Source organism: Bos indicus, chromosome 15 (assembly GCF_029378745.1).
Source record: "Bos indicus isolate NIAB-ARS_2022 breed Sahiwal x Tharparkar chromosome 15, NIAB-ARS_B.indTharparkar_mat_pri_1.0, whole genome shotgun sequence".
Classification (NCBI taxonomy): Eukaryota; Metazoa; Chordata; class Mammalia; order Artiodactyla; family Bovidae; genus Bos; species Bos indicus.
In genome coordinates this window covers 34,084,598-34,107,595 of record NC_091774.1, presented here as the reverse complement: position 1 = coordinate 34,107,595, position 22,998 = coordinate 34,084,598, and the positions used below count along the sequence as shown (strand labels likewise).

The 22,998-nt window shown below is 44.1% G+C and overlaps 1 protein-coding gene across 2 annotated transcripts in view; it reads left to right on the top strand.

The window, feature by feature from the left end:
* Positions 1 to 22,012, top strand: part of CLMP (CXADR like membrane protein) — a 104,334-nt gene extending 82,322 nt beyond the window's left edge. For both annotated transcript variants that reach the window (XM_070803564.1, XM_070803563.1), the window contains 5 exons: positions 14,553 to 14,754; positions 16,332 to 16,499; positions 19,446 to 19,568; positions 20,283 to 20,424; positions 21,015 to 22,012. In XM_070803564.1, coding sequence (XP_070659665.1) covers positions 14,553 to 14,754; positions 16,332 to 16,499; positions 19,446 to 19,568; positions 20,283 to 20,424; positions 21,015 to 21,315 — 936 coding nt within the window. In that variant the 3' untranslated portion in view covers positions 21,316 to 22,012. The remainder of the gene's footprint in view (positions 1 to 14,552; positions 14,755 to 16,331; positions 16,500 to 19,445; positions 19,569 to 20,282; positions 20,425 to 21,014) is intronic.
* Positions 22,013 to 22,998: the final 986 nt, after the last annotated feature.

Genomic DNA, 22,998 nt, shown 5'->3' with positions numbered 1-22,998 from the left:
GTAAGCTCCGGGAGCTGGTCATGCACAGGGAGTCCTGGCATGCTGCAGTCCATGGGGTTGCAAAGAGTCAGACACAACTGAGCGACTGAACTGAACTGGCAGCATAAACAGATTTGTCACACTCTGCTCCTGATGACCTCCTGGCATGACATTCATTAGAGAATGAGGACTAGGTAATCTTCTGTTACCATCCTTTCTGCCTTGGCTGCACTCGACCACTGCACCTTGGCTCAGCCTAGGTTTTCTGGCATAACTGTTCTTCAGTAGCCTTTGGGCATGTTTGTGCGTTCTCAGTTGTATCTAACTCTTTGTGACCCCATTGGACTGAAGCCCACCAGAATCCTCTGTCCATGAAGTGGGTTGCCATTTCTTACTCCAAGGGATCTTCCCAGTCCAGAGATTTAATTAACAGCCTTTAGCCATTGACTTTTTTTTCCCCCAACATCATAGGCTGGCTTTTATTTTGTTGTATTTTTTTACACAAGTGTTTTATTTATTTATAGATTCTTAAACTTTTATATTATATTGGAGTACAGTTGATTAACAATAATGTGTTAGATTCAGGTGTACAATGAAGTGATTCAGTTATCCATACACATGTATCTATTCTTTTTCAAATTATTTTCCCAATTATGCTGTTTCAGACTATTGAGCAGATTTCCCTGTGCTATACAGTAGGTCTTGTTGATTAACTATATTAAATTTAACAAGGTGTACATGCCCATCCCAAACCCGCTAACTATTCCTCTCTCCACCCTTCCCCTCTATTGACTTATTTTTAAAACTCTTTGTTGAAAGTTTTGTGGTTAAAAAAACAAACTACATCCTACGGAAGCTGATTTTAGACTTTCCTTCTTTTTCAGAACTTTACTTCTTTCCCTACTAAAAAGGATAAAGTTGTCCTTTCCTCTCCGATGTCTATGCTACTAATTTTATAAGGTGGTTTATGCAGAGGGAAGCTAAGGTTTTCACTGAAAATAAAATTCAAAATCACAGTTGGAATTGAACTTGCTTAGAGAGCTGCCTACATCACCTTGTTATTTTGATATGCTTGTCATTCTCTTCTCCTAGTGCACCATCCCAAGACTCAGTCTGTTCTCTCCAGAGCAAGGTCACCTTAACCTGAGCATGTTTATTCCAACAATTTCATAATCAGTCCTAGACCTGATACTCTCAGTTCTGAAAGAATAAGTGCCCATGTTCCTCTAATAAAAATCCAAGAATGACATTCTTTGTCTAACTTTCACCCAAGTGGTTTCATTTAAACTAAAGGAAAAAAAAGTTACTTGGTTTTATAGCCAGGTGAATATAAGGATTGATTTAAAAAGGCTTCTGAGGGACTTGCCTGGTGGTCCAATGGTTAAGACTCCCCCTTCCAATGCAGGGGCTTCGGGTTCAATCCCGGGTCCAGGAACTAAGGTGCTATGGGGTGCAGCCAAAAACTAAATAAAATAAAGAAGGTCACTGATACAGCTTCTGTCCTCACCCTAATAAGCAGGCACAGTTCCCTACTTATCTTCAGTGAATGCTCTAAAGAAAGGATTGCCGTTTATTCACTCGTTCAGAAGGCACGATTTTTTTTTTACCCCCCCCCCCCCCCCCCCCCCGCCGAGCCATGTGGCATGAGGGATCTTAGTTCCTCCACCATTGGGTTGAACCCATGCTTCCTGCACTGGGAGCCTGTAATCTTAACCACTGAACCACCAGGGAAGTCCAGATGGCATGAATTTATTTTGCACTTACTGTATTCCATGGTAGGCGCTGGGGTATAGCAGTGAAGAAAAAATCAGAATCTCTGCCTTCTAGGAGCTTAAATAAAATGACATTTAATAATTTTTTTAAAAAAATTTAAGTACAGAACAATAAATACCAGCTGCAGGCCAGGCACAAATCTGTTTAGCACATATTGTCTCATTTAACTTACTGCTCATAACCGGGGTTATTGGTACCATTTTACAGATAAGGAACTGAGGCATGTACATACACAAAGTGAGAAAATTGCTTAAAGTCACCCATTTTTTTTAAATTTTATTTATTTATTTGGCCACTCTGGGTCTTAGTTGTAGCATGTGGGATCTAGCTCCCTGACCAGGGATCGAACCTGGGCCCCCTACACTGGGAGCTCAGAGTCTTAGCCACTGGACCACCAGGGAAGTCCCCAAATCACCCATTTTTGAAATTGAGCACTCTGATATTGGTAGCTAAACTATTAAGCACTAGCTGTGTTGTCTTCATAAATAATTAGAAATTAGACAATTAGTGCTGCTATATTGGAAATAAGGAAAACATGGGGAGAAAAATTATTCCAGCAGATTAATTATGCAAAGACCCTGATGCTGGAAAAAGCTTGGCACTATCGGAAGTTCTGAAAGATTAAAAATCAATTTAGTTGGGACTTCCCTGTTGGTCCAGTGGCTAAGACTCTGCCCTCCCAAGGCAGGGGTCCCGGGTTCCATTCCTAGTCAGGGAACTAGATCCCACATGCTGCAACTAAAGATCCCCAGTGCCACAACTAAAGAAATGCTGCATGCTGAAACTAAGAACCTGAAGCAGCCACGTAAATAAATCAATATTTTATAAAATTGATTTAGTTAAATTTAATAAATATTGGATTTCCAGTGTACACACACACTCTCTCATAAAGGAGCTACTTGAAGAGATACATATCAAGACTGAGATTAGCAGAATGTTCTAGAGGAAAGCAGAGGAGGAGCCGCTGACTGAGAGTCCTTGGGGAGAGGTCGAGGTGTGCTTCTGGTAAGAAGGCACAGTTGATTTGCATGTTTATAGAAGGCACTGCCCTCAGGAAATCACAAGAGCAAAGACACAGGCGGGCCCATTCTGGGAACTTCTAAGTGGCTGATCCAAACAGAATGCAAGTTTCAGCTTGTGGGGTTGCAGGACCAGAAACTGAAAGGTCTTGTCTACCATACCAGGGAGCTGAGAATTCTTCTTATAACGTCATGGTGTTCTTGAAGGATTTTCAGAGTGAAAAGGGCATCTTTGCATCTTAGAGCAAGCACTCTGGCACTCTGTGAGGCACACTGATTTAAAGAGGACTCAAGTAGAAGAATGGAGAAGGAAATGTCAACCCACTCCAGTGTTCTTGCCTGGAGAATCCCAGGGACGGGGGAGCCTGGTGGGCTGCCGTCTATGGGGTCGCAGAGTCGGACACGACTGAAGCAATTTAGCAAGTAGAAGAATCAAGATTCGTTGAATAGTTTCCAGCTATACAATAAGGGTTTAAAGTACAGTCGTGGGTGGCTGGGATGCCAAGCAATGGGTGAAGCTTCCTGAGCTGGTTAATTGCCAGGGTATTGGGAGTGAGAGTGAGGGGAACTGAGAAAGAAAATACAGGAAGGGTTGGAACAGACGTGTTGCTTGTTTTTCTTTTCTTTCCATCATGCCTCTCAGCTTATGGGATCTTAGTTCCCCAATGAGAGATCAAACCCGTGCCCCCTGCAGTGGAAGCTCGAGGTCCTAACCACTGAACTGCCAGAGAAGACCTGGATGAGGTGCTTAAAATAGGCTAGCCAATGGCCTAGATCCCAAGGTCAGCTTTGTGCTTTAATCTGAGCAGAAATGTTGCATCCCTCTTGTCTAGGACCCTCAGATATGCAGGAAACATTTAGGGGTGGGAGAAGGCAATGGCACCCCACTCCAGTACTCTTGCCTGGAGAATCCCATGGATGGAGGAGCCTGGTGGGCTGCAGTCCATGGGGTCTCTAGGAGTTGGACACGACTGAGTGACTTCACTTTCACTTTTCACTCTCACGCATTGGAGAAGGAAATGGCAACCCACTCCAGTGTTCTTGCCTGGAGAATCCCAGGGACGGGGGAGCCTGGTGGGCTGCTGTCTATGGGGTTGCACAGAGTCGGACACGACTGAAGCAACTTAGCAGCAGCAGCAGCAGCAGGTGGCCTCAGGAATATTTGAATTTCAGCCTAGACAGTAGGGTCACTAGGATTCTGGAGCATTCCTCCTGGTTCTAGGATGGAAACTTGGTTGAATTTCCAAAGTAAGAGTGCTCAGAAGAAGAGTCAGGAACTCACAACACACACTTTTCTCCTGTATTTTTCAGATGGAATAATTAGGACAGAGATGCTCAATTTTCCATGCCAACTATCTTGGCCACTCTTTCACCCTTTCCCCTTTCTCTTTGGCTTTGAGCAAGAAAAATCTTGATCTAAAATACAGAGAGAGGGACTTACATCCATCTCCTTCAGGGCAGTTTCACAACTGCTACGTAGGACCTAGCTCAGCAGAGCAACTGCCAGAAGGTTGAGCTGATCCATCTGTTCCATCTGAGTCCTAACAAATTGTCCTGCCTCGTCTCCCTAAAAACACATCCGGAGCAGGACACCAGGAATGTCATGAGACACAGTCCCACAACAGCTGCAATTCATATATTTAATCTGTTTGCAGAAGAATTAGATTTATATTCACTGTTCCCCCATCACACTCCCATTGACCCTTGGCTTAGTCTCAGCATTACGTTCCTTAGAATTAAAAACAAAATAAAACAGAGACACTCAAGCATCTGATATTCAAGGTATGTCTGGGGGGGAAAAAAGCCAAATTGCAAGGCTGTAGCTGAACCCCAACCCTGTCAAAAGTGTTTTGAAATTCTCGTATTAAATAAGGGTCATTTAATTATATTAAGGTTATTTTGAAGTTGTATATACTCTGCTTTCCAAAGATGTTAAATATTTACCTGTAGTTATCTCTTTTTTCTTCATTTAATATTAGGACAGGAACTTCCCCAGTAGTCCAGTGGTTAAGAATCAATGCTCCCACTGCAGGGGGCATGGGTTCAAGCCCCAGTTGTGGAAGATCCCATATGCTGCAGTTTGTGATCAAATATATATTTGTGCTCAGTCGCTTCATTCATGTCCGACTCTTTGTGACCCTATGGACTGTAGCCTGCCAGGCTCCTCAGTCCATGAGATTCTCCAGGCAAGAACACTGGAGTGGGTTGCCATACTCTCCTCCAGGGGATCTTCCTCACCCAGGGATCGAACCTGAGTCTCCTGTGGCTCCTGCATTGCAGGTGGATTCTTTACTGCTGAGCCACTGGGGAAGCCTATATGTCATATATATATGTAATGACCCAGATAATCACGATGGTGTGATCACTGACCTAGAGCCAGACATCCTGGAATGTGAAGTCAAGTGGGCCTTAGAAAGCATCACTACGAACAAAGCTGGTGGAGGTGATGGAATTCCAGTTGAGCTATTTCAAATCCTGAAAGATGATGCTGTGAAAGTGCTGCACTCAATATGCCAGCAAATTTGGAAAACTCAGCAGTGGCCACAGGACTGGAAAAAGTCAGTTTTCATTCCAATCCCAAAGAAAGGCAAAGCCAGAGAATGCTCAAACTACTGCACAATTGCACTCATCTCACACGTTAGTAAAGTAATGCTCAAAATTCTCCAAGCCAGGCTTCAGCAATATGTGAACCGTGAACTTCCTGATGTTCAAGCTGGTTTTAGAAAAGGCAGAGGAACCAGAGACCAAATTGCCAACATCCGCTGGATCATGGAAAAAGCAAGAGTGTTCCAGAAAAACATCTATTTCTGCTTTATTGACTATGCCAAAGCCTTTGACTGTGTGGATCACAATAAACTGTGGAAAATTCTGAAAGAGATGGGAAAACCAGACCACCTGACCTGCCTCTTGAGAAATTTGTATGCAGGTCAGGAAGCAACAGTTAGAACTGGACATGGAACAACAGAATGGTTCCAAATAATAAAAGGAGTATGTCAAGGCTGTATATTGTCACCCTGTTTATTTAACTTATATGCAGAGTACATCATGAGAAACACTGGACTGGAAGAAACACAAGCTGGAATCAAGATTGCCGGGAGAAATCTCAATAACCTCAGATATGCAGATGACACCACCCTTATGGCAGAAAGTGAAGAGGAACTAAAAAGCCTCTTGATGAAAGTGAAAGAGGAGAGTGAAAAAGTTGGCTTAAAGCTCAACATTCAGAAAACGAAGATCATGGCATCCGGTCCCATCACTTTATGGGAAATACATGGGGAAACAGTGGAAACGGTGTCAGACTTTATTTTTCTGGGCTCCAAAATCACTGCAGATGGTGACTGCAGCCATGAAATTAAAAGATGCTTACTCCTTGGAAGACAAGTTACGACCAACCTAGATAGCATATTCAAAAGCAGAGACATTACTTTGCCAACAAAGGTCCGGCTAGTCAAGGCTATGGTTTTTCCAGTGGTCATGTATGGATGTGAGAGTTGGACTGTGAAGAAGGCTGAGTGCCAAAGAATTGATGCTTTTGAACTGTGGTGTTGGAGAAGACTCTTGAGAGTCCCTTGGACTGCAAGGAGATCCAAGCAGTCCATTCTGAAGGAGATCAGCCCTGGGATTTCCTTGGAAGGAATGATGCTAAAGCTGAAACTCTAGTACTTTGGCCACCTGATTCGAAGAGTTGACTCATTGGAAAAGACTCTGATGCTGGGAGGGATTGGGGGCAAGAGGAGAAGGGGACGACAGAGGATGAGATGGCTGGATGGCATCACTGACTCGATGGACGTGAGTCTGAGTGAACTCTGGAAGTTGGTGATGGACAGGGAGGCCTGGCGTGCTGCGATTCATGGGGTCACAAAGAGTCGGACACGACTGAGCGACTGATCTTATCTGATCTGATATATACATGACTTATATATGATAAGAACTAGGGGAAAGGGAGGGAAAAGCAGTACACCAGAAAAGCCCGTATACACAGAAGGTGACCCTCATGCTTGATCTTGAGACCTGTAGAGGTGGTGTTTAGATTAAAATAAAAGGAAACGCATTTCAGAAGGAGAAAACTTTATGATCCAAGACAAAGACACATCAGAGGACACTGTTCAGAGCACAGGACTCGAGTTTGGGGATTAGGCTATTCAGAGATCTGAGGGCAGGGGCCAAAGCTGAGATGTGGTCCAGGCTGCACTGGCCTTAGGGGCCACATTCAGAGGGTCAAGCTGTGGACCACAGCTTGAAATAGACCACAGGTGAGGGAACCAGTGGAGGTTTTTAGCCAGGGGAGTTTCCCTATACAAATGAATAGAATGCATGGGCTGAAAAACTTGGAAACCTTAGGGGCTTCCTAGAACCCAGAATCCATCTGATAAAAATGATCATGAGGGCTTACTATCTCATTCCGCCCAAAATCCTGTGAAGTAGCTTGTCCCTGTGTGACAGCTGAAGACCTTAGGGATTAGCCAAGTTCATTAGCTGAACCAAGACACGCAGCAAGTGTGTGTCTTGGAGGAGCTCCCTTTTGAGTACAGAAGACTACTGACTTCCCAGCCAGCTTTCTCCATCACTGTCCCTGGTATAGCATTTTTCAAAATTAGGACGGAGGAGCCTGGTAGGCTGCAGTCCATGGGGTCACTAAGAGTCAGACACAACTGAGCAACTTCACTTTCACTTTTCACTTTCATGCATTTTTTTGGGGAGAAGGAAATGGCAACCTACTCCAGTGTTATTGCCTGGAGAACCCCAGGGATGGGGAAACCGTGGGCTGCCGTCTATGGGATTGCACAGAGTCGGACACAACTGAAGCGACTTAGCAGCAGCAGCAGCAGCAGGGGATCATAAGCAATCAGATTTTTTTTTTTTAACTTTTGGTTATGCTGGGTCTTCATGGCTGCACTCAGGCTTTCTCTAGTTGAGGTGACTGGGGGTTAGTCTTTGTTGTGATGCATGGGCTTCTCAGTGCAGTGGCTTCTTTGTCGCGGACCACAGGCTCTAGGCGCACATCTTCAGTAGTTGCAGCACTTGGGCTCTAGAGCCCAGGCTCAGTAGTTGTGGCACACAGGCTTAGTTGCTCCCAGACATGTGGAATCTTCCCCGACCGGGGATCGAACCCATGTTCCCTGCATTGGCAGGCAGATTCTTAACCACTGGTGGGGTTAGTCGCTGAGTTGTATCCAACTCTTGCGACCTCATGGACTATAGCCTGCCAGGCTCCTCTGTCCATGGGGTTTCCCAGGCAAGAATACTGGAGTGGGTTGCCATTTCCTTCTCCAGGGGATCTTCCTGACCCAGGGATCGAACCTGTGGCTCCTGCATTGCAGGTAGATTCTTTACCATCTGAGCCACCAGGGAAGCCCAATTTGTGCTATAAATCTAAATGATCATCGTCAGAAGGAAATGTGCCCTTGCTCAAAAACTGTCTTTTAAATTTAAATCTTGTTATAAGCCTGGGAGGTCGATAAGGTAAGGATTGTTACAATAGTTCTTTTAATGCGTGAAGAAAATTAGACCTCCATCTCTAGAAAACTTGGATTCTAAACCTTTCAGACTTTCAACAGTCAAGGCTTTGCCCAAGATGGATTTCAGAGTTCAGATCTGAACCCAAGCTTCCCAGGGTTAAAGCCCTCTGCCCCTCCCCCATGGCTTGCAGCTTCTGTGGAAAAGAATGTGGCATTCAAGATAAAACCTCTGCCTGGGAGTAAATACCAGACTTTTGATGGAAATCATGCAGTTCCCATACTTTCCAGAATGTTCCTCAGCTTGAAGACAGTGTTCAGGAGACCCCTCCCTAGGGGGTAAGCTGTGAGGTTGGGGTGGGGAGACAGCCTCTCCTGGAGTGAGAATGAGAATTAGCTCTCCTGTAGGCAGTTCCCTGCCCCAGTGCTCCATGGCCTCCTCCAGGTCTGTGGCCACCCTGAGTTCACCAGTGACTCACTGAGTCTCTTGTCACAGGCCCAGCCCTACCCATGGATGCAACTCTTCTTCCTCCTACCCTCTCTTCACTTTCCTAAATATTCTCTACCTGGCCATGCTTGCCAACTTGCTTTATGCTTTTTTGGCTTTGCTGCTTGGCTTGCAGGATCTTAGTTCCCCAAGCAGGGATCAAGCCCATGTCTTCTGCCGTGGAAACTTGGAGCCTTAACCTCTGGACCGCCAGGGAATTCTCCCAGTTTGCTTTAAAAGGTCTTTGCAGAGTTCGCCTCAGCCTTAGGGAGAAGCTGGATGGTGCTGTCCTAATGAAGCCGTCCCGATTCCCCCTCCACCCTCATTCCAACAAGAAGGAGACAGTCCCACGGTGCTGTTCTCAGTAGCCTTTCAGATTCTCTAATGTAGAGACTCAGCACGTTGAACCTGGAGACCACACCCTAAGGGAGGCAGCTGTAGGAGGACAGGGAATGCACCGAAACAGGAAACACCTTCAGGGGATCTAATTCCCTTTATTGTCATACTGAAGTGAATTCTCCCTGCCCGAGCCTGAAAACCTGCCCCTTCCCTGTAATACACCATAGGGAAGTGTCTCCTGAACGTCAGCTTTATGCCTAGAGTCCAAGTTTTCTGGAGATGAATTAAGGTCTAATTTTCCTCATGTATTAACTTCTGTAGAAATAGAAATTACCTTGTGGAATGCTGATAGTGATGCCAAGTTTCCCATCCATAGGATGCAGATGGTTCCAGTTTATAGAGATGTAAATGAATTTTGTCCAAAGGAGAATGTAAATCTCTTTAGTCCAGTTCTCCTTTGAACTTGTTTGTGACAGCTTTCTGGTTCCATCATGAATGAATGAGTTAAACTTTTTGATATGTGTTTATTCTCTTTATATACGAGCATCATGATTTTAGCTTTTTTTTTTTTTTTTTTGAAAAAAGAAAAAGTTGTCCTTTAAAACTGTTGTTGTTTAGTCACTAAAGTGTGATTGACTCTTCTGCGACCTCAAGGACTGTAGCCCGCCAGGCTCCTCTGTCCATGGGGTTTCCCAGGCAAGAATACTGGAGTGGGTTGCCATTTCCTCCTCCAGGGATCTTCCCCACCCAGGGATTGAACCAGCATCTCCCACATTGTGGGCAAATTCTTTACTGCTGAGGCACCGGGGAAAACTAGGGCAGGAAAAATTATCTTTTTCCCTCTACTCACCTAAGTGTTCATGCTGGGGCACTGTCAGACTGAAAAAAGGCAGGTTAACAAGAAAAAACAAACAGTATTGTGTAAATAACACCTGAGCATACCCAGTGATGAGTAACTGAAAGAGGTGGTTAGAACTAGGGCTCGGTATGTTTACCTAATTTAGTAGGGGAAGGGAGGAGTAGAAAGGGCACTTTCGGAGGAGCAAATGAACACTTAGAAGAACAGATGGGAGATATGCTGGTTTGTGACATCGTCTGAGTGAGATGTCCACCTCTGCTCTCCCAGAAGGGAAGACTAGAGTTGCCCTGGGAAAGGGGATTTAGGGACACTCAGATTCTTTGGGGAGGCTCTGTTTTTAGACAAATAAAGGATTTCAGGAACTCAAGTGCCTTCAGCTGAAATTAATCCTTATGCATATGCAAAGTGACATATTTGGAGGTGGCATGTCCTGGTCCCCAAAATTATAAAACTCATTTCTTTGTATTGTTATCGTCTCTAGAATAATGCCAAGTGTAGAGTATGTTTCAATTAGTGTTTACTAAATAAAAGTTTGCAGGGTTGCAAAACTGGACAACAGACATACATAAAATCAGTATGAGGCTTCCCTGGTGGCTCAGTGGTAAAGAATCCACCTGCCAGTGCAGGAGATACGGGTTTGACTCCTGGGCTGGAAAGATCCCACATGCTGAGGAGCAACTGGGCCCGTGCGCCACAACTACTGAGCCCGTGCTCTAGAGCTGGAGAGCCACTACTACTGAAGGCTGAGCACCCTAGAGGCCAGGCTCTGCATCAAGAGAAGGCATTCACAATGGGAAGCAACTGGAGGGCAGCCCTCACTCCACAACTAGAGTTAGAGCCCACATAGCAACAAAGACCCAGCACAGGCAAAACTAAATAAATAATACACTTATTCTTAAATTAAATAAATAAATAAAATCAGAATGGCCTGAAGGATCTCCCAGACAATGCCCAGAATTACAGAAAGGGGTCCAGCAAACTGTCTGCCTAGCATCTTGACTTTCACAATTTTTCCTCCCATAAAAATGGTGCCAAGACATGCTATGGATGACAGCAGAGACCATTCTAAGCTTGTGTCATATCAGGGAAGGTTTCACAAGGAAACTTAACATTACCCTGGGGTTTAAAATAATGAATAGGGATTATTTGGGGCTTCCCAGGGGGCTCAGCGGTAAAGAATCTGCCTGCCAAGCAGGAGACGTGGGTTCGATCCCTGAGTTGGGAAGATCCCCTGGAGGAGAGAATGGCAACTCACTCCAGTATTCTTGCCCAGAGAATCCCCACAGGCAGAAGAGTCTGGAGGACTGTAGTCCAAGGGGTTGCAAAGAGTTGGACATGACTGAGTGACTAAACAACAACAAAAAGCTTATTAATATATTATCATGTAGGGTAGTTTGGAGAGGACAGGCATTTATAGTGGCCAGACAGCTGGAAGTATAAAAATGGAGCTCAAAAATGTGTTGGTGTCTGGACTTCCCTGTGGTCCAGTGGCTAAGCCTCCACGCTCCCAATGTAGGGGGCCCAGGTTCGATCCCGGATCAGGGAACTGGATCCCACATGCCACAGCTGAGTGTTCACATGCTGCAGCTAAGACCTGGTACAGCCAAAGAAATAAATAAAAATACATATTTTAAAAAAATGTGTTAGCGATAGAAAGATGTCAGAATTATCACAATAGTTGTATTGGTTGAAGTGAGGGGACAAAATCAAATACTGAAAACATTTTAAGTCATATTATCTGTTACCTTAATTTTCTTTTATTTGATTCTCCAGCATTTTGTCCCTCAAAAGACCGTGAGGCCCTCGGGGTAGGAACTATATCTTATTCATGATTGTTTTCCAGAGCCTGGCAAAGTACCTGATGTGGGCACTCAGTAAATATTTGGTGAAGAAAAAGAACATACAGAGAAAGGAGAAAACACTTTTTTTTCAGAGATGTGGTAAGGGCAAAATGGATGATGCTGAAACGTTCTAACATAATGGTGAGAGAATTTATGGCCATTTGATTGGATGGCTCCTGGTCTTTTCAGGAAGGCATTTCCTGAGCTGCAGAGTGTCACGTGATTAACAACAGGGTTCAGGGCTTAGAGTGAAACAGTTTGGAACAGCTGAAGCCAGAAATGTGCTAGGGGACTCCCATGTGCTTGCTTTTTTTTTTTTTTTTAAGTGCTGTTCCATGTGTCTGGAATGCTCCCTCTGGCAATCTTTGCCCTGCCTCTCTCATCTCTTACTTGGCCTACTCATCTTTCAAAGCCTAACTCAAATGCCACCGACTTTTCTGGGAACATTCTCTCTTGATACTATTTCAAGTTAGTCATTCCTTTTTCTATGTGTACACTTCTCTCCTTGTTAATCCCACTAGATTATAAATTACTTGAAGATCAGAAGAGAGTTTTATTTCATCTGAATAGCCTCCTCCTGACCTGGTGGGGAACAGTCATTCCATAAATGTTTGCTGATGTTTAAATCAAGTACGTTTAGGAATATGATTGCTAAGTGGCAGCAAGGGATAACTGAAGTTACCAGTCTTGGAAGACAAGATCAGCGTGGTTTTTGTGATTAGTAGGAGGTGATGGGGACTCCCCTGGTGGTACAGTGGTTAAGACTTCGTGCTCTCAATGCAGGGGGCATGGGTTTGATCCCTGGTTAGAGGCCTAAGATCCCACATGCTGCACAGCTTGGCCTAAAAAAAAAAAAAAAAAAAAAAAACCAGCAATAAAAACAAGCCAGGAAGTGATGGATATCAGAACCAGGAAAAGTTTCAAGAACTACAGGTCATGATGCTGTGTGCTTCTTCACTCAGTCGTGTCCGACTCTTGTGAGCCCATGGACTGTAGCCTGCCAGGCTCCTCTGTCCATGGGATTCTCTAGGCAAGAATACTGGAGTAGGTTGCCATTTCCTTCTCCAGGGGAAATCTTCCTGACCCAGGAATCCAACCCAGGTCTCCTGAATTGCAAGCAGACTCTTTACTGACTGAGCTACAAGGGAAGCCCTCGTACGGGTCATGATGCAGGCAGATGAAAATTCAGGGAAAATCATGATTATTTTTTTCTGTCAGGGAAATCTAAACTTTGGTCTTTCTAGCAGTGAAAACAATGACATGAAGCACATGTGTATTTTATGGAAAGAAAAGACACAGTTTCTTCCCACCTAGCTTACTCTTACTAATCCACAGTGAAGTCAAAAAGAAGGAAAGTCACCAATGATTCCCTCAGTATCAGACCTGGACTGTAACATTAACTTCTATTCCTTAACTTCAGCTGGACTCTGAACTTTCATAAAGGCAAACACATCTTTTTGTTTCACATTTTCTCCCTCATTTCCAAACTTTCTGGAAGAGCAGTTTATGAGCAGTGAGATGAATGCGGGTGGGGAAAGGAGAGGTAACCATGGTAACCAGAACAGTGAACAGGATGGCTTCAGATGGCCACGTTCAAACCCTGGTTCTGCTACCTGCCTGTGAATTGGGGACAGATGACGCCTGCTTGGAAACACTGTGTGAGAAATAAACTAGATGTAAAAGCACTCAGCGCAAGGAGTGTCTGTACCTTGACCAGATCACGTGCAAGTGGAAATGCATGGGATTTAGTGAAGTAGGAAATGCCAAGTGCAGAAGAAAGGTATGCGGGGGAAAGGTAAGACTCCTCCCCTCCCTAGCTTCCCTTCTCTCCACGTCCCTCAGAATCAACTCTGGAGACCATTCTGTGCATTTTCTTCTTTCCTGGGCTCCACTGTGAGAACTAGAGTTTGGAATTCAAATTTAAAATCCCTTACTGCACAGGGAACTATACTGAATATTTTGTAATAACCTACAGGGAAATCTGAAGGAGATTTTATATATATATAAGTATATCATATATATAAGCCCACACTATATATATTTATTAAGTTATATAAATATATATTTTATATATATAAAATATGGGCTTCCCAGGTGGTGCTAGTGGTAAAAAACCTGCCTGCCGATACAGGAGACATAAGAGACCTGGGTTCGATCCCTGGGTCGGGAAGACCCCCTGGAGGAGGGCATGGCAACCCACTCCAGTACTCTTGCCTGGAGAATCCCCATGGACAGAAGAGCCTGGTGGGCTACAGTCCATAGCGTCACACAGAGTCGAACATGACTGAAGCGACTGAACACACACACACAATTATATATAAAATATATATAATATATATAATTATATATATAAAATCACTGAATATATATATTATATAAATCTATATATTAAATTTATGTATTATATAAAATCACTGTGCTGTACTACCTGAAACTAACATGATATTGTAAATGAATTATACTTCAATAAAAAAAATACATATGAAATTTTAAAAATAAAATTCCTTACCTCTAAAATGGAAATGTTCTGAGCATTTAATGGAACAATTACTACTTGTTAAAAGGCTACACACAAAAAAAAAAATAAATAAAAGGCTACACAAATTATGAGGAGCTGTTATTCTCAGGAGAAGGAAGGCCTAGACAAACACAGTGTATTTAATTTTGTCTAGAGCAGAGGTCTCCTGGACTCAGCCCTGGGCTTGACTGCTCTGCTCCACTTCCTTTCCTCATCTTGCCCGCAGCAGGAGGGGAGGCTGAGAGCCACAAAGCGTGAATCTGCCTCTGTCTGTCCCACAGGTGATCACTTACTCCAGCCATCACGTCTACAATAACTTGACTGAGGAACAGAAGGGCCGAGTGGCCTTCGCTTCCAATTTCCTGGCAGGAGATGCCTCCCTGCAGATTGAGCCTCTGAAGCCCAGTGATGAGGGCCGGTACACCTGCAAGGTGAAGAACTCAGGCCGCTATGTGTGGAGCTACGTCATCTTAAAAGTTTTAGGTAAGACAGAGTGCCCCAGTAAGTACCTATATCTTATTAACAAGGGATAGGCAAATGTATCACAGTGGTACGAAACATCTTCAATACTTCATACTTTTTAAAAATAATTTTCTTTGTTTATATTTGGCTGTGCTGGGTCTTTGTTGCTCTGTGGATTTTTCTACAGTTGCAGCGAATAGGGGCTACTCTCTAGTTTCGGTGTGCGGCCTTCTCATTGCAGTGCCTTCTTTTGCTGTAGAACATGGACTCTAGGGCACGAGGGCTTCAGTACTTGCCGCTCCTGGGTTCTAGAGCACAGGCTCAGTAGTTGTGGCACACGGCTTGTTGATCTGAGGCATGTGGGATCTTCCCGGATCAGGTGAAGCCATGCCTCTTGCATTGTTAGGAGGATTCTTTACCTCTGAGCCACCAGGGAAGCCCCCAATATATCATATTGTACAGACATCACCTAGTCCAGTTCCCTGGGGAAAAGTGTGTATGTTTTGTATTTTAGCCATAATGATAGAAGAGAATCAATTTTCCATGGTAGCTCATTGTGCTATGCTTAGTCATTCAGTTGTACCTGATTCTTTGTGACCCCACGCACTGTAACCCGCCAGGCTCCTCTGTCCTTGGGATTTTTTAGGCAAGAATACTGGAGTGGGTTGCCATTTCCTCCTCCAGAGGATCTTCCTGACCCAGGAATTAAACCTACATCTCCTGTGTCTCCTGTGTTGCAGGCAGATTCCTTATCCGCTGAGCCACTGAGGTAGCTCATTACAAAAGTTAAATGTCCTCTCAAGTTTAAGTAGTATCCTCCTAGTGAAGCAAATCTCTCAGATCTGATTCAAATCCATTTCTTTGTTTTATGACACAGCAAGAGTTCCTAACTTCTTCTTAATTGCTTCCAAGTTCATGAACTTCTGTCCCTGTTTCAGTGTTAATCAAGTCACACTGGCACTTTCCTGGTGGTCCAGTGGTTAAGACTTCTTGCTCCCAGTGCAGGGGCCTGGCTTTGATCCCTGGTCAGGGAACTAAATCCTATGTGCCACAACTAAGACCCAGCACAGCCAAATATATAAATATTTTTTTAAAAAAAGGAAAATCACACTCAACTTTTCTAAAATTTCCAATTATAAAAGGTTTTTGGGAATTCTCCATTGGTCCAGTGGTTAGGACTCTGAGCATGTTCAATCCTGGTCAGGGAACTAAGATCCCACAAGCCTGGCAGCATGGCCACCCCCAAAATAATGCAGATTCCTGGGCCCTCAGTGAGTCCCACCGAGTCCAAGTAGGGCCCTAGGAATTAGGAAAAAAGACCAAAACATTTTTTTCTTTGAGAAGTGATGAGGGCGTTTCCGAGGCAACCTCTCTAAATTACATCAGCACCACTGGAAACAGCTGGAATTGGGTGTGTATGTGTGCAGGGGATGGAAGTGGGTATATTTTGGGGAGTGAGATGTAAAGCATGGCGAGGTAACAAAGGACTATTAATATTAAATTCACACTCAAAAGTTGACCATATGAGGAAAAACAAGTCAACAGGATATTGTTCACGGGTGTCAGGGGATCTTTGACTTCTTTTTTTTTTTTGCCAGTGAGACCATCAAAGCCCAAGTGTGAATTGGAAGGAGAGCTGACAGAAGGAAGCGACCTGACTTTGCAGTGTGAGTCATCCTCTGGCACAGAGCCCATTGTGTATTCCTGGCAGCGAGTCCAGGAGAAGGAGGGAGAGGATGAACGTCTGCCTCCCAAATCTAAGATTGGTAAGTCATCTTTTTTACTGGTCCATGGAGACAACAGGCCAGTCAGTCTTCTCTCAATGAATTCTGAATCTGGTTTGGTGAGCACCTCACAAGGATCTTGAATACACTACTGAACCTCACTGTTTCTATTTTTCACACTTAACTGGGAACAGAAAAATATGTCTTTTCTTTCCCTAAATGGCAAAAATAAAAGTGGTAAGGAGATTAAGAATAAATGTAGTCTATAAATCTATTCTAATTATTGTGTTTCAGTTCAGTTCAGTTCAATTCAGTCACTCAGTCGTGTCCCACTCTTTGCGACCCCATGAATCGCACGCCAGCCCTCCCTGTCCATCACCAACTCCCGGAGTTCACTCAAACTCATGTCCATCAAGTTGGTGATGCCATCCAGCCATCTCATCCTCTGTCGTCCCCTTCTCCTCCTGCCCCCAATCCCTCCCAGCATCAGGGTCTTTTCCAATGAGTCAACTCTTCACATGAGGTGGCCAAAGTATTGGAGTTTGAGCTTTAGCATCAGTCCTTCCAATGAACACCCAGGACTAGTCTCCTTTAGGATGGACTGGTTGGATCTCCTTGCAGTCCAAGGGACTCTCAAGAGTCTTCTCCAGCACCACAGTTCAAAAGCATCAATTCTTTGGCGCTCAGCTTTCTTCACAGTCCAACTCTCACATCCATACATGACCACTGGAAAAACCATAGCCATGACTAGATGAACCTTTGTTGGCAAAGTAATGTCTCTCCTTTTGAATATGCTATCTAGGTTGGTCATAACTTTCCTTCCAAGGAGTAAGCGTCTTTTAATTCCATGGCTGCAATTACCATCTGCAGTGACTTTGGAGCCCAGAAAAATAAAGTCTGACACTGTTTCCACTGTTTCCCCATCTATTTCCCATGAAGTGATGGGACCAGATGCCATGATCTTAGTTTTCTTAGTTTTCTAAGTTTTCTAAGAATGTTGAGCTTTAAGCCAACTTTTTCACTCTCCTCTTTCACTTTCATCAAGAGGCTTTTTAGTTCCTCTTCACTTTATGCCATAAGGGTGGTGTCATCTGCATATCTGAGGTTATTGATATTTCTCCCGGCAATCTTGATTCCAGCTTGTGCTTCTTCCAGCCCAGCGTTTCTCATGATGTACTCTGCATAGAAGTTAAATAAGCAGGGTGACAATACACAGCTTTGACGTACTCCTTTTCCTATTTGGAACCAGTCTGTTGTTCCATGTCTAGTTCTAACTGTTGCTTTCTGACCTGCATATAGGTTTCTCAAGAGGCAGGTCAGGTGGTCTGGTATTCCCGTCTCTTTCAGAATTTTCCTACAACACCCAAAACAGATGTCCTTTTCATTATAGGGGACTGGAATGCAAAAGTAGGAAGTCAAGAAACACCTGGAGTAACAGGCAAATTTGGCCTTGGAGTATGGAATGAAGCAGGGCAAAGGCTAATAGAGTTTTGCCAAGAGAATGCACTGGTCATAGCAAACACCCTCTTCCAACAACACAAGAGAAGACTCTACATGTGGACATCACCAGATGGTCAACACCAAAATCAGATTGAGTGTATTCTTTGCAGCCAAAGATGGAGAAGCTCTATACAGTCAGCAAAAACAAAACCAGATGCTGACTATGGCTCCTTATTGCCAAATTCAGACTTAAATTGAAGAAAGTAGAGAAAACCACTAGACCATTCAGGTATGACCTAAATCAAATCCCTTATGATTATACAGTAGAAGCAAGAAATAGATTTAAGGGACTAGATCTGATAGACAGAGTACCTGAAGAACTATGGACGTAGGTTCGTGACATTGTACAGGAGACAGGGATCAAGACTATCCTCATGGAAAAGAAATGCAAAAAAGCAAAATGGCTGTCTGAGGAGGCCTTACAAATAGCTGTGAAAAGAAGAGAAGAGAAAAGCAAAGGAGAAAAGGAAAGATAAGCATTTGAATGCAGAGTTCCAAAGATTAGCAAGGAGAGATAAGAAAGCCTTCCTCAGTGATCAATGCAAAGAAATAGAGGAAAACAACAGAATGGGAAAGACTAGAGACCTCTTCAAGAAAATCAGAGATACCAAGGGAACACTTCATGCAAAGATGGGCTTGATAAAGGACAGAAATGGTATGGACCTAACAGAAGCAGAAGATATTAAGAAGAGGTGGCAAGAATACACAGAAGAACTGTACAAAAAAGATCTTCATGACCCAGATAATCACGATGGTGTGATCACTCACCTAGAGCCAGAATCCTGGAATGTGAAGTCAAGTGGACCTTAGAAAGCAACACTACCAACAAAGCTAGTGGAGGTGATAGAATCCCAATTGAGCTATTTCAAATCCTGAAAGATGATGCTGTGAAAGTGCTGCACTCAGTATGCCAGCAAATTTGGAAAACTCAGCAGTGGCCACAGGACTGGAAAAGGTCAGTTTTCATTCCAATCCCAAAGAAAGGCAATGCCAAAGAATGCTCAAACTACCACACAATTGCACTCATCTCACATGCTAGTAAAATAATGCTCAAAATTCTCCAAGCCAGGCTTCAGCAATATGTGAACTGTGAACTTCCAGATGTTCAAGCTGGATTTAGAAAAGGCAGAAGAACCAGAGATCAAATTGCCAACATCTGCTGATCACGGAAAAAGCAAGAGAGTTCCAGAAAAACATCTATTTCTGCTTTATTGACTATGCCAAAGCCTTTGACTGTGTGGATCACAATAAACTGTGGAAAATTATTGTGTTTAGTATCCCTTAAATGTTCAGAATCTTTTGTGACTTTTGAGGGTGCACTGCAGTTTAAAAGAATGTTCACCACCTTTCTTCCCACATTCTGGATCCATTCTATCACCTCATCCTTAGCAAACAGTATCATAGGACCTTAGGTCAGTGACACAATAAAGTAAGCAATAAATATAGACCTGTCACTGGGGGATCACGGTCATCTTTCTGCTTGTGTAGACTACAACCACCCTGGACGTGTCCTGCTGCAGAATCTCACCATGTCCTCCTCTGGGCTCTACCAGTGCACAGCAGGCAATGAGGCTGGGAAGGAGAGCTGTGTGGTGCGAGTGACCGTACAGTGTAAGTACCCAAAGTGTTGCTGTGGTTTTGCCCGCGCACTGTGGTTCAGTGTAAAACATTTTTAATTGCAGGTAAGAGTATGGTCAAAAGCTTCATCTCCAGAAGGACATGGTTATCACTGAAATAAATTCAGTAGTTGCCAAGGACTATTCAACAGTTGCAGCTCACTCTAAATTTACAAGTATGTGTGAATTTTACGGCCCCCTAAAGAAATTTTTTATCCAGGAGGGAACCAAATGGAGGTTTCCTTTATAAATGCAAATTTCCCTTACAGAGGATAACTTCTACTGTTTTCAGAGCTTCTCTGATGTCTGCTGTTGCTCAAAAATAATCAGCTTAGGGACTTCCCTGGAGGCCCAGTGGCTAAGACTCTGTGCTCCCAATGCAGGGGGCACAGGTTCTATCCCTGGTGAGGGAACTATTTAATAGATTCTGCATGCTGCAACTGGGATCCGGCACCACCAAATAAACAACAAATATTTAAAAACCTAATCAGCCCCAAATAATCCTAATGTCAACAAGGCATATTTTAGGGTGGCTCTCCTGCTCCCCATCGATATCAGGAGGGACAGTCATACACACCCAGAGAGGGTAAATGGGGAACTCAGGGAGACATATATGAAGATCTGGAAATACTCATCGAGAGCTTTATGTATTTTAAGTCTATGCATTGCATAGCTTATGTTTGGTTTTGCTTTGTTTGTGAGAAAACAGATGTACAGAGCGTGGGCATGATTGCAGGAGCAGTGACAGGTATGGTGGCCGGAGCCCTGCTGATTTTCCTCTTGGTGTGGCTGTTGATCCGAAGGAAAGACAAAAAGAGATATGAGGAAGAAGAGAGACCAAATGAAATTCGGTAAACTTCCCACAGAATCCCCTTCCTCACCTAGGCTACCTTTCTAGGGCCAGCTCCATAATGCCCAGCCAACCAAACTGTCCCATTTCCTCATAACCTTGAATCTGTTACAAGGATTATTCCGGTAGGTAAGGACTTGCAGCCCAGGGGAAGAAGGACAGTTGACCTTGACTGTCTTGTGAAACTATCTGCAACAGAGACTTAATAGATAAACTTTACACTACTTCTGATTACCTTCCACTTATAAAAGCTATACAGTAAAGAATGGGCCTAGCTCATCCATGGGCCTTTAAAGAGTTTCCACAGACCGACTCCAAGTCGAGGGGAGTGCTATGTGAACACCCGGTGGGGCGTGCCTGGTCCCCCCGACCCCGCGCCCCAGTCAAAGGGTTGACCTTGGGGATGCACATCCGCCTGCGCCCACGAGAGGGCTCAGGACGCAGGGGGAGTCCGTATTTCCTTAAGTGGTAACTCCAGGTTTCCAGCTTGAGGAGTTGATGGATGGGGCAGCCTCCGAAAGCCTCAGCCAGAGCGGAAGCTTTCACAATCCTGTGATCCTAAAATCTATCTTCGGTGTTTTTCCCCTTCAGAGAAGATGCGGAAGCCCCGAAGGCCCGCCTGGTGAAGCCCAGCTCCTCTTCCTCGGGCTCGCGAAGCTCTCGCTCCGGCTCCTCCTCCACGCGCTCCACCGCCAACAGCGGCTCCCGCAGCCAGCGGACCCCATGCGCCGAGGCGGTGCGGCGGCAGGGGCTGGCCGCCCACACCTACGGCCCGGTGGGGCCCGAGGCCAGAAGTTCTGAACCAAAGAAAGCCCCCCATGCTACCCTGACCAAAGCAGAAAACACCCCCAGCACGATCCCCAGCCAGAGCAGAGCCTTCCAAACTGTTTGAGTTAGAGTGGACTTGACTCGCCAGCTTTTCCCAGGCGTCAGGGCTCTTCTGGTCATCAACTCTCAATCACCAGCCACACGACCCTCCTCGAGCCCAACAAGGGGTCATTTAAGTAGCAGCAACCACTGCACGGAACAGATTCAAATGAACACTTTTCTTACATGACACCAAACGAGGAAAAGGATGTAAGCTGATCATCTCCAAAAAGGCACCTCACTGTGCCTTTAGACCAGAGTGGGTGGGAAATGGGGGCCCAAATCTGGGTGTTTGGGGACTGGGAGCCATGGTGAAAGAGTTGGGGAAAGGGGAAATGAACACACTTAGAACTTCTCACTTGCAGTTTTGTATCACGTTGACTCACCATTGTCAAGAAACGAGGTGTTGTTCATAAATTTTCTATGCATTTCTGCAAACCTACTGGATTATTATGACTATTCAGAGTCAAGCAGAACCTACAGCCTTATATTACACCTATTTGCACCATGAGAAACTCCAAAAAAGGAAACACATCTCTTCTATCCTGACTTGACTTCATTTACCACAAAATTTGGGTATTTCAAGAGGAGTTGAAATAGTGGGAGATGGAGAATGATTGAACTTTTCCACGACTTATTGGTTGAATACCAATAATCCACTATCAATCTTCCTACTTATATTGAACCATAAAAGAAATAAAAAAGGAGTTCAAAACGTGTAATGAGGGACTGTGAATAACTTTCCATTTTGATGTTCAGAGGGCCACTGACAAATATCAGAAATATATGCTGGAATAATTGCGGATTTTCCCTCAAAGTGGATGTCTCTAAGGATTTTCTGCTGGGTATCTGTGGAGCAAGAAAATAGGTGTTTTAACATTTAACAGTCTCCTTAGATGGAAATCTTTGAGAGAAAAGGTCTTTTCAGGATGCTGGAAGATCATCCAACAAACCATTACAGTCTCTTCTTTCTGTGAACATATGAAGTCAGAATTTCAAGACTGACTAGACCAGAAAGGGAGATTACATCAGTTTTCTCTTAGTATGTCAAGGAGTGATATCAGAAGTTCAGTATTGCACCAAACTTAGGAGTTTCCTCCACTTCTTTCCTTTCAGGAGGATGTGAACGTGGGACTTGTATTGATTCTAGGCCTTAAATAATCAAACAGATCAGGGATTGCCAACATTTTCTGGTGGCACTGCATGGACATCATAACATTCCCTCCTGAGAGGCTGAGACAGACAGAAATTCAGTACTTTCTCAGTTTAGCCTGTAAGGAAGCCTAGCTCTAGGCTGGAAGGAAAGGAAATGAACATTTAGGCAAGAGATGGTGAGGATAACTAGTGGGTGGCGGGGGGATCTGGGTTAGTGCCTGTTAAATATTGTCAGCATTTTGGAAAGATTTGCAGAAATGATTCACCAGGATAGCTCTCACAAGACCTGACTCATGGGAGAAGAAAGGTGGGGTCTGCGAAATAAAAAGAAAGCAGCCTCCCATAAAATAACTTGCTTTTTTAATAGTTTTGACTACTCTGCTAGTCAAATTCATCCTACAATTCATTGTTTAGCAAGAATGCCAAACCTGAAATAGCCCTTCAAACTCTAAAGCAAATGTCAACAGGTCACCATTGGTAGAACAAAATGTTTATTATTATTAAAAGGCCAAGAAGTCCCTGGCAGGGCAGTGGTTAGGACTCTGCTTTCACT